The 14,982-nt window shown below is 44.7% G+C and overlaps 1 protein-coding gene across 1 annotated transcript; it reads left to right on the forward strand.

Annotated features, from left to right (window-relative positions):
• Positions 1-20: 20 nt before the first annotated feature.
• MTHFSD (methenyltetrahydrofolate synthetase domain containing) lies at positions 21-14,486 on the forward strand (the record flags this gene model as incomplete). Its single annotated transcript, XM_010155715.1, has 7 exons — positions 21-137; positions 1,431-1,544; positions 2,090-2,203; positions 4,396-4,486; positions 5,331-5,443; positions 5,638-5,763; positions 13,829-14,486. Coding segments are annotated over 7 exons (1,191 nt in total), but the record flags the coding sequence as incomplete, so codon positions are not given.
• Positions 14,487-14,982: the final 496 nt, after the last annotated feature.

The following is a 14,982-nucleotide window of genomic DNA, read 5'->3' on the forward strand; positions in this document are numbered from 1 at the left end:
TCCGCCCGTGCCGTCAGCTCTGCTCTCCTCCAGGTGTCTCCAAGTGGGACGTCCGGCAGAAGGTGTGGGACTACCTGGAGGCCCACGGCCTGGCCGAGTTCCCGCGGCCGGTGCACCGCCGCATCCCCAACTTCAAGGTACGGCGACCCGCCTGCGGGTCTGGGCCGCTTCCTTCCTCTTCCCCCAGCCTCGGGCCCAGCCCCTTGGAACCCAGGCTGGCTCCGGCTCCTCTGCCTGCTCCCTGCCAGCCGCTGTAGCCCTCAAACTGGCGGCTGTGAGCCCCACGTTCCTGCGGGCTGTGCGGGTGACGGCAGAGTGTGGTAGAGCTCTGGAGAACAACACGACCCAAACAGCACGCACATGACATTTATGGCGAGTAAAGAAATGCACCTGTCTGTATCTGAGGACCCGTGGCAGATGTGTGCTGTGTTTTAATTGCTGGATACAAAACCACCTTGTGAATGAGAGGAATATATTTACGGGTGGCGAAACAGAGGCGTTCAGGACAGAATTTCACTCCCCAGGGCCTTCAGCCGTTGGGATGGAAAGCTGAGGTCACCCATCCTGTAGGACTTTGCGTAGAAATAGAGTGTGCTGCTAAAACGTGAATGGTGGCTAAGTGATTGCTGGCAAGGTGTTGTTGGGCAGTGGTGGGTGAACCCTTCCTCCAGCTCTGGCTTAATTGCGTCCCCAGTTTGGTGAGTGGGGAGAAGAAATGAGAGGGCATTCAGGTATTCAGTTACTCAAGCTACTGCTTTACTGTCAGCTTGTTTTAATCCAAGCTCAAGGTGTGCAGCCACATACCTGCCATACAGTGAAGAAATGATGAGCAAAACAGTATTGTGGGTGGGTGTGTTGGGTGTCTTAGCCCTTGAGCAGCATCAGGCAATTGGTTCTTTGCTCAAGGGACTGGCAGAAACGTTCAGCTTTAGTTTGGTGCTGAAGCAGGTAGAGGAAGCCTGAGGCTTTATTGCACCCTTAAGAAAGGAGATACCGGAGTTGAAATTACAAGGGGAGTGTGTGCTCTGCTAAACTTGAGCACCTTACTCACTTAAGAAGTGAATCTTCTGAGCTCAATATAGTTTCTGTAAAGAGAGTCTTGTCCAGAAAGTCTTCATCTAAAAGAGTCTCTGACTGTGGCTTGTGTTAAGGGAAACTGGTCTCCAGCTTTCACTTTGGTGTGAACGAGGGTGAAGTCAGGCAAAGTGAGTGTACTTGGTCCTCCTCTTTTTCTGAGACCTGCAAGATATTAGTCAAGCCCTCAGCATTTCTTGGTGTGTGAGAGTTTCCCATAGAGAACATTGCAAAATTAGCAGTATGTCCCCCCTTTTTATAACTGGGAGATCAGCCTGTTTACAGGATGAAAGACTCTACATTTCCCGTCTTTGCTGTGAACTCCTTAGTGATGCACTGATATCTTATAAAAACAGGGTGCCGCCCATGCTGCGACAAGGCTTCTGGGTTTGCAGGAGTTCCAAGCTGCCAATACTGTAAAAATAAACCCTGATGCTCCCCAGAAGAACGCTCGCTTTCTAACGCTGGAAGTAAGTGAACGTGTTCTCTCGGTTCCTCTCTTGGCACAGGGGTCTCACCAGGCTTGCTGCTCTATTAAAGAGCTGGATGTGTTCAGCAGAGCACGTGAAATTAAAGTGGATCCTGACAAACCTCTGGAAGGTGTTCGGCTAGCTGCGCTGCAGGTAACAGCACCTTAGCACCCCCGAGGAGGAGAGTGGCACAGGCAGCATCTTCTTGTCAATGCCTGCTGCTTTTCCAGCGGGAGCTTTACCAGTTCTAAACCTCCTGAGGTTGCTCATGGAAGGACGTCACTGCCTTTTTGGCAAATGACGACGATGCAGGTAGGGTTTGGGGAAATTAATAGGTTTCTGTAGGGCAAATGCCTTTTGTTTTTTAAATAAAATCTTGTCTGGAATTTTGCTGCACTCGAGGGGATTGGTCTACAAGCACTACACAATCACCAGTGCTAACTGTAGCAGATGACTGATCGCAGGGGGACCTATGGGACAATATAAATATCTAGTGTAAAAAGAGCCCACCTGTTTTTAATGTGATAAATTCTTTTGTTACACAGGCAAGGAAGACTCTGTTGGTTCCAACACCACGCCTGAGAACTGGGCTGTTCAATAAGATCGTTCCACCTTCAGGTGCTACCAAGGAGATCCTGCGAATCTGTGCTACATCTCAGGTAGGAGTGAAAAATGGGGGCGGTCTGAATTAATTTGTAGAAGAATGTTGTATTATGATAATCCAGCTTGAGGTTGGAAAACCAGATGCTGTCTGAAATACCATTGTGCTAGTGTGTTATTCCTGGTTTTGTGTACACATCCACCATTTGTGTAGTGGTGGTATTTAAATCATGAGGAAATTTAGTCTTTTTGCCATATTTTATTAGCAGAATGGTACTGATATTTTTTGAATGCTTTTTGGAACATTATGGGCAACTTCCATTGGCCACTTCAGGTTTCTAAACCTAAATGGTACTCCTATATTCTTCTGCAGTTTTGAGCTAGTGAACCCTATAAGAAATATTTTAGTGTTTACAGTTTTTGCATAATCTGGTCAATAAAATAGTAGGTTTTACTAAATAGGAAAGATCAGTTCTGAGTCCTCAGTCTAAAGAAATATTAGTCCTGTCATTTACATCAACACGGGTACAAACACGTACGAATTTTCTTTTGAAATGCGGTATGTTGCTGCCCTCTGCTGTTAAATATCCTACTGTGCAGCTGAAGTCATTCCTCCGGGAAACCTGCGTTATTTTACACGGATCTTTATTTGATCTGAAAACCTGACCTCTACAAAATGAATAAGCCAGCTACATAAGGGGTTTTTTTTTGTCCTTTATCTCCTGCTAAAGGCAATAATGTTTACAGTAATCCTGTATACACTGAGGGTTGTAAATGGATGGTAATTAGCAGTGACTTTTTGTTGTAATTTCTATTAGAGTCATTAACTAATTAAGCTTTTCAGGGTTGAAGAGCGCTTTTGAAAGAGATGTTTCTCTTGACCTGCTTCAGGCCTCCTATCTGCTCTGTGATCTTACCACCCCTGTCTGGTTTTCCCTCCAACCAGGCACACTAATGAATAAATGCTCTTAACGGTTTATATTTACAAAGCGCTCTGCAAACAATCCACGCTGCTGTGAGGTGGATAATGAGCCTTATGACTGATAGTTGACTGCAAATTACTGTTCTACACACACAATATTATGCGTTGTAGCGTGAGGATTAACTAAAGTTGAACCAGCATGGGGAGGATTTACAGTACGCTGTACGTATGTATTGAGTGAACAAATCCTAAGATAGCTTTCTAAAAGTTGTAAACCTCTGATGTTTGAAAGCCCCAGTAAACACCACTTTTAATTCCTGCAGCTCTGTGCAGAATTTTGTTAGGATCTCTCCTTTAGAGAGGAACCTGAAGAGGGGTGGGTGGGAATGAGGTGGGAGAGAGGGGACGAAAAAAAGGATGAGAGGGCTATGTAAGGTTTTTCTTTCCACTTGTCAGGAACAGCGTCTTTTTCTGTTGATTAGTGTCTTAGAGAGACCCTTACAGTAAAGCTAACAGCTTTGCAGTGGCACACCCTGAGTGATGATCACGCAGCGAAGTGCTGAGGAATGTAGTCTCGGGGAACAGCAGCTTTGGAAGGTGCTTTTAAAGATACAGATGTGGAGAACTTAGCAGTGCAGTGGATGCAGCGTGAAATGGAGCGTGATCCAGCTTGTGTACCTGGTTGTGCTTCAGTAAAGCATTCTGTTTGACTTCAGACAAGCAGCTTAACATCTTTGTGCTGTAGCTGACTGTGTCTTAACTTCGGGAGAATTAATTTAAGAATTTGTAGTGCTCTGATATTCCTCGTGGGCATGAATTTATGTATTATGACTTCAGGTGAGGACGAAGAGTGTAAGAAGTGTGACTTCAGACAAGCAGCTTAACATCTTTGTGCTGTAGCTGTCTGTGTCTTAACTTTGGGAGAATTAATTTAAGAATTTGTATTCCTCGTGGGCATGAATTTACGTATTATGACTTCAGGTGAGGACGAAGAGTGTAAGAAGTGTCATTTGTCCTCACTTTTAGAAATAGATGTCCAATAAAGGGTTTCAAAATACAAGGTTTTGATCCTAAATTAGTAACTTTGCTTAGAAAAATGCCCACCTCCTCTAGCGCTCCTTGAATTGTGCCAAAATTCTTGTCACTGTAGTGGGGAATGTATTCTAGGATTCCCTAGAGGATCACTTTCCAGACATATATTGCTTGGCTATACATGGAAAAAACATTTTGAAACATGGGGATTTACTTGGGTTTATCAAACTGTTCTGGATTTCTGCCTCACTGGTTGGAGGACTGCACTCTGAACCCAGAATTCTCTTTTTCTTGCAGGGTATAAAAGAATACAGTGTGCCTGTAGGTCTTGATGGGAAAGCACGAGTGGACTTGGTTGTTGTAGGATCAGTGGCTGTCTCTGAGAAAGGTAAGATAAAGCCTTGTAAGCTTTTCAGGAGGAGAGTCTTCAGTCACAGTGTCAGTAGGCTGCACTGCGTGTTCCTTTTGGCAGACCCAGACATCTCTTTGGAGCTGAATTACAGCCTTTGAGTTCCATCTCTTGTGTGTGGCAGGTCACTGATCCCAATCCAACCAGGAAGAATGAATGCCTGCTTTACAACAGTGCCGCCAGCACTTAGCGGGCAGACAGCAGTGTGGTTTGACATGCAGGCCAGTGTTTTGGCCTTCAGTAGAGCTGTTCCAGCATGCAACTTTTAATTTTTATTTTTCCTTTAAAGGCATGGGAGGGCTCCCTGTTCAGAGCATCTGCTGTGTTCTCAGCTTGGGTGAAAGGACATGTGTACAGCTGTTGATTCAGTACCTATTTGGGGACCAGATTTTGCATTTTCTAGTTTTAAAGACCTGCTGGCAGTGAAAAAGTTTCCACTGACCTTATCCACTGCCTAAAGATAACATGTTCTTTGTGACCCAGACTCCTCTTCACCCACATGAGGTTAACCTATGTTTGACATGGAGAGGCTTCTAATTACAATGGGTAGATAGGCTTCTAGGTTCACTGAATTGGACCGAATTTGGTTTATTCTGAATGAGAGGCTCCTGGGATCCTTTTGGATTTCATTGATACTGTTTCATTTTAATTTCAGTGCTGATTACAAGGAAAGCTGCATCTGTGAGAGACACTGGTCTGAATTTTTCCCAAGTTACAACTGCTTGGTTTATCTGTGACAGATTACATGTTTTTGACAGTTACCAACCTTTCCGCTCTGCTGTTCTTTGTGTTTACTATCACCGTTGGCTTTTGTGTATTTTAGGCTGGAGAATTGGAAAAGGGGAAGGTTATGCAGACATGGAATATGCGATGATGGTGTCAATGGGTGCGGTACAGGAGAATACACCTGTAATTACTATTGTGCACGACTGTCAGGTAAGTTAAAATACCCACTCCGAAGGGCCAAGGCGGTGTGCTGCTGAATGGGATGTGTGGAGAAGAGGCTTGGGGTGATGTTGGTGTAGCATTCACCTTGTTTCCAGTGTCATTGGCAGACTCGGCTGTGTTTCAAGAGGTCAGGCATGGTGCACAGTTTAATGCGTGTGTAACAAATCTGTGGTTCCTTATAGGTGGTTGACATAGCGGAAGAGCTTCTCGATGATCATGATTTAACTGTGGATTATATACTCACTCCAACAAGAACTATCAAGACTAATTGCAAACGACCGAAACCTCAGGGAATAATGTGGCACAAGGCAAGTTACCTCTGCTAACAACAGCTTCTGGTATCGAAGTTCTGCTGATAATTCCCCTGTTGTTTACATATAAACGCATTTGTTGTATTAGAAATAATTGGAAAAGGAGTTTGTCAAATGAAGCAAAACAGCATCATATGTCTGCATTGTTTTTTTAAGTGGTACTGGGGAGGAGGAGGAATACATCACTGAAGCTGAGGTTGCTGTATCAAATGGATTATAGGGTGAGGGCCACTGGAACCCTCGTTCTTGGATTTTTAAGATAGGCGTCGTTTCTTGCAGTCGTTTGTGGTACAGTAGTTTATGTAAGCTGAGGGGCTTCCCCACCTTATGTGTTTTATTACTCAGTGCTCAATGAAATGGGCTCTGTTCATTTTCTGGAGACGTACCATAGAGAACGTCATGGCATTAGGGAATGGGTAGAATATGTGCTGCTCTGGTTGTGTAGGAAAAGTGTGACCTGGTGACTGGTACAATGCTGTTTCCACAGTGGGTGTGTGGGATTAACTTTCAAAGGAGAGATGAATTTGTGGCTGGAGCTCATTTATACTGCTTTAAATCATGAATCATTATTTATTGACAAATATTTCTTTATGGGTTTGGACTCTTCCCTTTAGCAGCTTCACAAATGGTTTCAGAAAAGCATTTAGTGAATTGTTTTACTGGAAGTTCATGCTGGGAAAACTTTGTCATTAGATTTTCATTCCTAAAATCATCCAGTTAGGGAGCAGACTCAACCCTGCATGACTGAGTAGCTGAGTAACGGAAATGAGGAGTAGTATACCCATGTCTTGCAGAAACCCTCGGGGAATTATTAGTCAATACTTCTAGGGAAATCAAGAGCTGTTTGTTAAGCACTTGCCAGCCAGCAAAAAGAGTTAAATTTGTTAAGGTAATGTATCTACAACAAACAATTCTATCCAGTGCTATTTTTATTCCTGTGGTGGGAGAGTATTTCACCCTGCCTGTGGTTGAGGATTTGAGGTTAGAAATAAATAAATAAAAGCTCCCTCTGTACTAGTGCATTTTTTCCATTGAATTATTTTTGAATCATAATTTTTTAAGGGTATTATTGAATGTAATTGTTTTGAAGGCCTATGCCTTGTGCTCCGTCCATCTTGCCAACATACTTATGATCGCAGTCTGTCTGTCTTTGTGTCAGACTTCAGTCTCAGTAAGTGGCCTTGCTAACACTTTTTTTCCTGTCTGATTCCTTTTAGCAGTGACATTTTTCAAAGGTCTGGGGAACACAGTCTCTTGCAGGGGCCATTAAACTGCTGTGCAACTTTTGCCACTCATGGAAAGTTAGTCCTAAATGGTGTATCAAATTTGGTGTTACCGTTGCATTTCTTTGCTTTTTAGAGAAAAAAATCAAGATCAGCATTATACACCTCATAAACCAATGACATATTTGCCACAGCTCCTTTGTGCTTGTGTCTAAAGCTTGAGGAGATGCGTAGGAGAGTCGTATCTAAAGCTTATCCCACACTGACTTCAGCCAATTTGCATGAGACAGTGAAACTTTTTTTCTATGCTAATCTCTACAGTAGTGGTGTTGGCTGAAAAATATAGTTTTTGCTGAATTTTCTACAGCTTTCCCTGAGAATGGAGCACATTACACGATTGAACCTTTATATGAATGTTTGAATGTAAATACCTAAAACTACTTTTGGCTGTTCTTCAGAGCATGTGTTGCTGAGATAAGAATATTGGAGAATACTAGGCAGAGCAGGGGTAATCCATACATTTATGTTGGTTTGGGACAAGAACAAAGTGTCGTGTCTATATGAAGAAGGGAATAAATCAGTATTATTCTGTCACAGGGAGCTGAACCACTTGTACGTGTTTTGTTTGTGGTTGTGGTGGTAACTGTGCAGAGGGTCTTGGAGGTGGGAGGTCTCGTTAATCGACAGGGTGTTAAAGATGCAGGATTTGATACAGGTTAGTTAAGTGTTTGTCCTTTGACTCATCCTGGTTGCTTCTACATCCTTTTCTCCTTCAAATCCTGGCTTTACTGGTGCATTCCTGTTCCTCAAAGCAAAATTAAATGAACCAAGAGGGAGTGAGTAAATAAATAACCCACTTCTAAACATGGTGCTTTGTCAACAGAAAGTAGCTTTACTTTATTGTTAAGATGTGTGATGTGTAAAATACGATGCAAAAAAGGTTCCTCCTTCAGAACATGGCTGGGTCAAATGAAGACAATGATTTAAGAGCTTAAATTAAAGGTGTTTGCAAACATGGGATTACAGCTAAGCATTGTTGTAAAGGATGTGCTGTCCTGAAGCTGTTAGGATAAATAGCCATTAATACATGCACTCTGTTTTCAGCTTGAAAAAGGTACTTCGGTAGCAAACAAAATGCATGTCTCCAGGCTAAATTTCTGTGCTCAAAGAGGCATTTTCCTGGAGTGTTTTGATTTGTTATGTGGCATGTAGGAAGGAAGTAGCGTGTCAGATACCTGGAGAGGGTAAATAGGAGTTCCCCTGTGAGTAAATGTTTCACGTCTTGGGGAAATGGTCATGAGTTGCCCTCAGTTGCCTCCTTTTGGTTCTTCTCAGTGCAGAATTTCCAGCTGAGCTATTTCTTGCTGTCGAGGTAGTATGTTTTTCCAAACAGGAAGATGTGGAGTACTTGCTGTGATTTTTGTCACAGAAACGCTGATTCCAAGTCTTCCAAGGAAGTATAAGAGCTACAGTATTATTAATACCAAAGAAGCGTTACGGAATATCAGTGCTAGACACCCTAGAAACACTTCTAAATACAAAGGCAATGCTGGAGTGTGTATATGGGTGAGTTCAGGGTTTTGAGAAATCAGTATGTGCTCTTGGAGGACAGCAAGAGCTGCTAATAGCTGAGCACTCTGGAAAACTTTATTTGGATGCCAGGGGAGAATTATCTGGCTTCATCTGCCTTGAAAATCTAACCCATTGTTTCTGGGAACTCTAAATTCATGAAACGACTTACGTTCTCATTTAGTAGTTTGTATGGGTAGCAGTGATCTTTATCTGTGACACTGCCTATTATATCTGTCACAATTATGAAGTTATTTGTGCTGGGCTTATTTTAAATTGAAACGGTACAGACCAATTAAAATATTTGGGGTCGTGAAGAGGGAAATGAGAGTAATTGGTGGAAAAAAATCACTAGATTCCAGCAAGCATTTCTTTGTTTCTTTAATCCTTCTTTTTGCTGAGAATTTTATAGAAGTAGGAAGATTCTTTTTCCGAAAATGAAATGAACTGGGGGGAATTCCTGGGTCTGGTGCTGGAAGAGTTCAGTACACAGTGGCAGAGATGGCAACCATCGGACAACAAACAGCATTTGACTGGGGGTGTGATAGAACATTTGGAAAGTAAAACGATGTTGTTTTAAAGCTCAAAAAAAATTTCACACATTCAAGCTGGCAAAACCTTTAGCAGGGACACAGTGTTGCCATCGGGAGAAAATCGCTGTTAGTTTAGCCAAGCTTCAGTTTTGTTTTGGTTTTTTGGAGGGATAGCGTGAGCAGGGCATGCTTCCACGCATGGTTAAACATCTCAACACCTTTGCAAATCTGACCCTTGCTGCAGAGTCCGTGGAATCGCTTTTTTACTGATGGATTCCAAATGTGGGTTGCATAAGTTTCTCCTGAGGGACGCTAGCAGTCTTCATGGGCTGCCAGCTCCCAGAAATATGCCCTCGGATTGCGTGCACATATTTGGACATTTTGTGCAAATGAATGATAAAATGTTCGACTGCGCTGGCCCGTCCTAGTTGTCTTGGCTTTGTGCTTTAAACCCCTGTGAGCTCAGTGCTCTTGGAAACAAGCAACTGATGAAGGGGACAACACGAGTCGCTGGGCTCTGTCCTTCCTGGAGGCCTGTATGAAGAGTATTGGGTCAGACACCCCGCAGGATGGGGGCAAAGATAGATCTGTCAAACACCTTCTGCCTACGAGCCTCAGTACCTGGAGGGGCTGGTGGATCTGCTGTCCTAAAGATTGTTTGGTTTTGTTCGTAGCCTCCCATGGCAGGGCAGCAGCGCCTGTCTCAGGTGGAGCCACGTCAGTTGGTGTGTGCAGACGGGTAGCTATGTGAAGCAGAATTAAACAGCAGCCCTGGCGTGCTCTCCAGGCTGTAGCTGGCCCTCCCTCATCTGCCGTACATCAGAACCGCACCGTCTCCACTGCCAGGGAAATCAAAGTGGTGTTTGACTTGGCCTGCGCTGTATCAGGGGTCAGCATTACTCACTCTGTCAGAGGACAAACACATCTTTCACTTTCCCCAGCAAAATATTGAAAGTGGCTGTGTTCACTGTTCTGGAATAACAGAGGGTGAAGAGAGCCCCGAAGTTCCAGCAGAGATGTTGCAGAAGTCCATCTGCCACTACATTGTTTTGGGACCAAACTAGGTGTCATAAGAATGGATGCTCAGGGTTAAGTGCTGGGGGCTTTGTACTGGCAGTCAGCATCCAAGACTCTGTTTTCTTCAGGTTTCTGTCAGAAAGGGGCCACACTTCCCTTCTCAGCTCCTTTCCCATAGCCCAGTAATTGTGTGCCAGAAGAATTCATCTACCCTGCTGTCCTCTTTCCCCAAGGCTCTCCCAGCTATGGTAGGGAGTAGGCAGGATTGTTAAATGATTAATTGCCTTTGGTGGAGTTATTTTTAACCTGAATCCCTTCAGTTACTGAGTTTATAGCGCAGACCCACAAGCACTTCTGTTGGCCAACCCCAGAGGGCTGAAGTATGGAACTGGTCTGGGAATTGGTGGTCAAGGGATAATAGGAAACTTCTTCAGCTGGCTTCACTGCCAAAGCCAATCATTCAGCTAAATCCCAATGCTCAATACAAAGTTTACAAACATCAATAAATGGTTTGGCCTTGACTTTACAGGGATGCGGAGTGGGGGAGGTGGGGGTGTGCAAGAGAAGAAGCTTCCGCCTCTGGGTTTGTCCAGGTCCACATAACTGGATCAACCAGACTTGGCGTAGAACCCAAGTCCCCTGCATCCTGGCTTAGCCTAAGGCAGTAGGCAAGGCTAGGGAGGAGTGACCAGCAGGCACAGGACCAAGAAACGTGCAGCTTGTTTGAAAGAGAGGAGGAATATCTTTGGCCTCTCTCCACATGGAAATAAATCATTGCAATCCTCCACAGCTCGCAAGACAAAAGAAACTTTTTGCATGGTCATAATTAGCAACACATTGTACTACCACAGAGTTCTTTTGTTTGCTATTTTACAGCAGAGCAGAGCAAGCTTTTTCCTCTCCTCTGCCACCCAGTGCCCCCTTTGCCCTTTTGGCTCTCACCCCCTGCACCCCAAAAAAGGCAGTGAATTGGTTTGTTGAATTGGAACTCTGAAATCCCAAACTAAGTTGCTGCCTTTCCTTGACGTAAAAGTAGAGAAAAATAGGGAAGGTTTTGAAGGCTTTGGCCCAGCTAGAAGATTATCCTAGACCCCAGGGAAAACAGCCCTTAAGGTAAATCCTCTGTCTCTCTTTTGTGGCAGAAGGATGTCAGTTGCGAGTGTCAGAACTCTTCTAATGTAGGTTGTTTACAGAATGTTTTCTATTACAAACAAATCTGAGTGCCAGTTCAACTGCTTTGGTTGCGTTGGTGCTGTAATCTCTGCTGAAGGCTGATCTAAGGAAATGATAGGCTCGCCTTGCGGGGGTGGTGTGTGATGATCAGAGCTTCAGCTTTTATAGAAAACAAGTTCATAGCCCTCAGGAAGATGCAGATGCTGTTGTAACTGCACCTTCCTGAGTGTGCAGGGAGCCTGAAACAATAGCTCAAAGAGCTCCAGTTAGATGCCAGAAACTACTGGTTACTCTTGTGAGAGGAGATGCTGTGTCGAAGCCTGGACAGCTGAAGTCAGAGAGTATGCTGGCCCTTGGATTATCCACCTCCTCTCCTCGATTTTTCCTTGAAAGACTAGGAATTCCAGAGATCATTGTCTCGGTGCCCATCTCTGCTTCCTTTAATCTACAGGGTGGTGAGGGCTTGCCCTTGGTGCCACTGATCCTACTGACTAAACACCCAGTCCATACCTGGGGAGCGGAGTTTAATGTCAGGCCGAAGGGAGCTGCACGTACACTTGGTAATAGGTTGAGGTTGTGCTTTGGGCTCAGGAGTGATTAGTTGCATGACAATAGAAAAATGTTTTTCCTGTTTGGTTTAATTAGCATAGAGCTTACATTTCACATAGAAATTTGATAGAGGACAACAAATGTTCCTAATTGTTGGCCAGTAAAAACAAAGTAAGATGGCTTCAGCCGTTGGTTTGATGTGGTATCGCCCAGGGAAGGGGAGTTTGCTGTCAAACACAGCAGTCTGAATTCTTGGCTGAGAAAAACAAATCAGTCCAAGAATCCACAGAACAATAACTCTTCAAAATCTGCAAGTGGCATGTACTTTTCAGAGTGTGCAGGCTCCCAGCGCCCCAGAGGAAGTTCTTGCCTCTCTGTACTGGCTGCCAGGTCAGGCCAGGTTTGTTCAGAAATTGTTCTTAGTCATAGAGCTGGCTTGTTTAAGGGGTCTGATCCCAAACACCTTGACTGGGTCTGCAGCGTGGCAGAATGGAGGTGGCCTCTGCCCACACTGGTTAGTCCTATTCTACTGTTGGATGTTGTATTAATAAGATAGAGCTAGGTCAGGCTTTATGTATGTTTTATTTAGTTTCAGCATGAAATAAAACTGGCTTATTTGCTGCTCAGAAGAGGAAGCCTGGGAATGTTTAAGAGACTCGCGTTGACTGGCTTTCCTGTTACCTAAACCTAACATTGTCCCCACTGTGATTTTATTCTAGTCACTTCAGAGCTACGCTACTCTGCCTAGAGACCTGTCAGCTTTAGGCTTCAGGTGGTACAGCCAGGCCCAAACTCACTCTGACTGTAGAACCAGGAATTCAGGGGCTCTGAGATGAGAGAGATCCGAGTTGGGAGATCTGCAGGCATATTCTAGCCAGGATATGCTGGACCTAGTCTGACACAGCCTGCTCAGAAGTAGTGGCTCATCAGCTTGGGTGCAGTACCCTGCTAGAGCAGCTTGCTCACACTGTGTGGGCTACTAGCTTGGGTCTGTGCTGGCTCGGGCATTGCTTCCCGAGCAAAACCCTGTTTTGCTCCCTAAATTTAAGAATTGGATCTTGTGTTGATGGATGTTCTGCTTGTCCAGCAGCCAACTATGAATTATTCCTCCTTCCAACTGCCGTCTGCAAGCTAAAAACCTCGACCACATGAGCTGGGGAACCACTGCGTTTCCTGCCAGTCACTGAGTGCAGCCTGGGGCATCTCATGCCTGAGATGGATAGGGCTGCTGAGAGGAAGAGCCCTTCCAGAAAAGCTGCTTATGAACTGGATGGAGGGATAGAGCGTTCACAGTTCTGAAGTAGAGTGTCTGTGCGCTGTTCTGTTCTGTGATCCAACCCGGCAGACCAGTGTGGGATCTGATGAGTAGCTGCGGGTGGTGTGGGAGGTCAGATGACAAGAGGGAGGCTGTGGTGATGTGCCACAACTAGAGAACGTGCCTCCAGCTGAGCCCACACTCATAGGAGCTCAGCTACAAGGCACGCTCCCCAGCTGCAAGTTTAACACCATCAGCCCTCCCCATTGTATGACCCTGCCTACGGGATATCCTGTTTTGGGGGAAAAGAGTGCAAGGAGGTCTGCAGAATGAAAGTCTCTGTTGAACTGTAGGCATGTAAGATTCTGCCAGAGCAGGAGCACAACCCCTTGGTCAAAGCAAATATTAAGGGATAACAATGAGAACGCGAATCTGAAAGCATCCTGATAAATAAATGTCAGAATCGAATAGTTCTGAGTTTGGTTTTGATTTTCCTGCTGCATCTACATTGTGCTGCTTGCTTAAGGAGTAACTGCTGTTTATTTTTGTCCTGCAGTGTGTATTTAGGGAGCAACTTCAGAATCAGGCCAGCAATTAGTAACATTTTGAATGCTCTGGCACTCTGAACGGTAGCAGTATAATAAGGCCCCTCTCTTTTTATGGCACAAATGGGTCCTGATGGTTGTTGTCTTTTTCTGGAAGGAGAGAAATCTCTTCATTATATCTGTCTTCCTCCTTTTTAGGTCAGCTATGAGATGCTGGAAAAAATCCCCATCCTAAAGAGTCTTCGGTACAGAGAGAAGCAGGCTGGCAAGGATGTCACCCTCCAAGACGAACATTCGGGCTTGGCAAGTTCCAACACACCAGCAGCGTTAAATGAGAAGGCGATGGCTGGAAGTACAAGACCACAGGCTGCAGTGGGCTCAGCTCAAACAGGACAACATGATGTTGAAAGTGATGCTTTAAGTCCCGGATTAGAGGGATCTGGCGTGATTACTACTGTGTATGTGGGGAACATACCTCCCAGTGTAAGAGTGAGCGAGCTGAAATGTGCTTTAAGGGAATTCCATGCAATTCCTTTACGACTGAATTGGCAAGGAGCACAGCACAGGGCTTTTCTCGATTACAAGGATAAAGCAACCGCAGAGAGTGCTGTATCCTCTTTGAAAGGCTTGAGCCTCGGGGGTAATACTTTGCGAGTTGAGCTGGCCAAGATTCAGAGAAACAAAGGGCAAGTAGAAATCAATAGTCAGAAATGAATATAGGAAAAAAAGAGGTGTGTTTTCATTGTTTTGCAAGAAGCCAACCTAAGTTTTCAAGGATACTGGTATATCCCCTGATTTCTGCAGGCCAGACAACAAAGAGCAAAGCCAACTTTTCAGGCAAATAAGGCATACATCTGCCTGCCTCGTTCCTGCAGCTGTATGTGCAAAGTGTATTTGTCAAGGGAGCTGACAGAGGGGCTGTTATCCACAGAGTACCCACGCTCTGTGTATGTGTGTTTCATTTGCTGCTCGGTGAGTACGTTCGTTAGGCCTGGATCAAAAACCTGTCCCTTGGTAGCTGTGTGCAACCACCTGTAGCGAGGTGGTTATGTTCTGTCATCTAAAGGTTGTACATGCAAATTTGTACTTGTGAGCTCAAAAGCCAGCTGAAGAACATCTGTCAGAAGGGTTACCGTTCTGTTTGCTGAAAAATGAGTTTTGCTCGGTGGGAGTTTTCAGCATATTTTTCTTAAAAAATGTCCAGGAGGAGGGATTGCCCTTTTTGTGCTCTTAAGGAACGACTATGGAAACGCTGGTTCAGCCGCTGAGTTCTATTGATAGCTGTTAACATCAGGTCGAAGAGATGGTAGCCCCTTTCTCAGCTTTGTTTTGTTAATTCAGCCCTTTGTAAA

Source organism: Eurypyga helias, unplaced genomic scaffold (genome assembly GCF_000690775.1).
Source record: "Eurypyga helias isolate BGI_N326 unplaced genomic scaffold, ASM69077v1 scaffold14407, whole genome shotgun sequence".
Lineage (NCBI taxonomy): Eukaryota > Metazoa > Chordata > Aves > Eurypygiformes > Eurypygidae > Eurypyga > Eurypyga helias.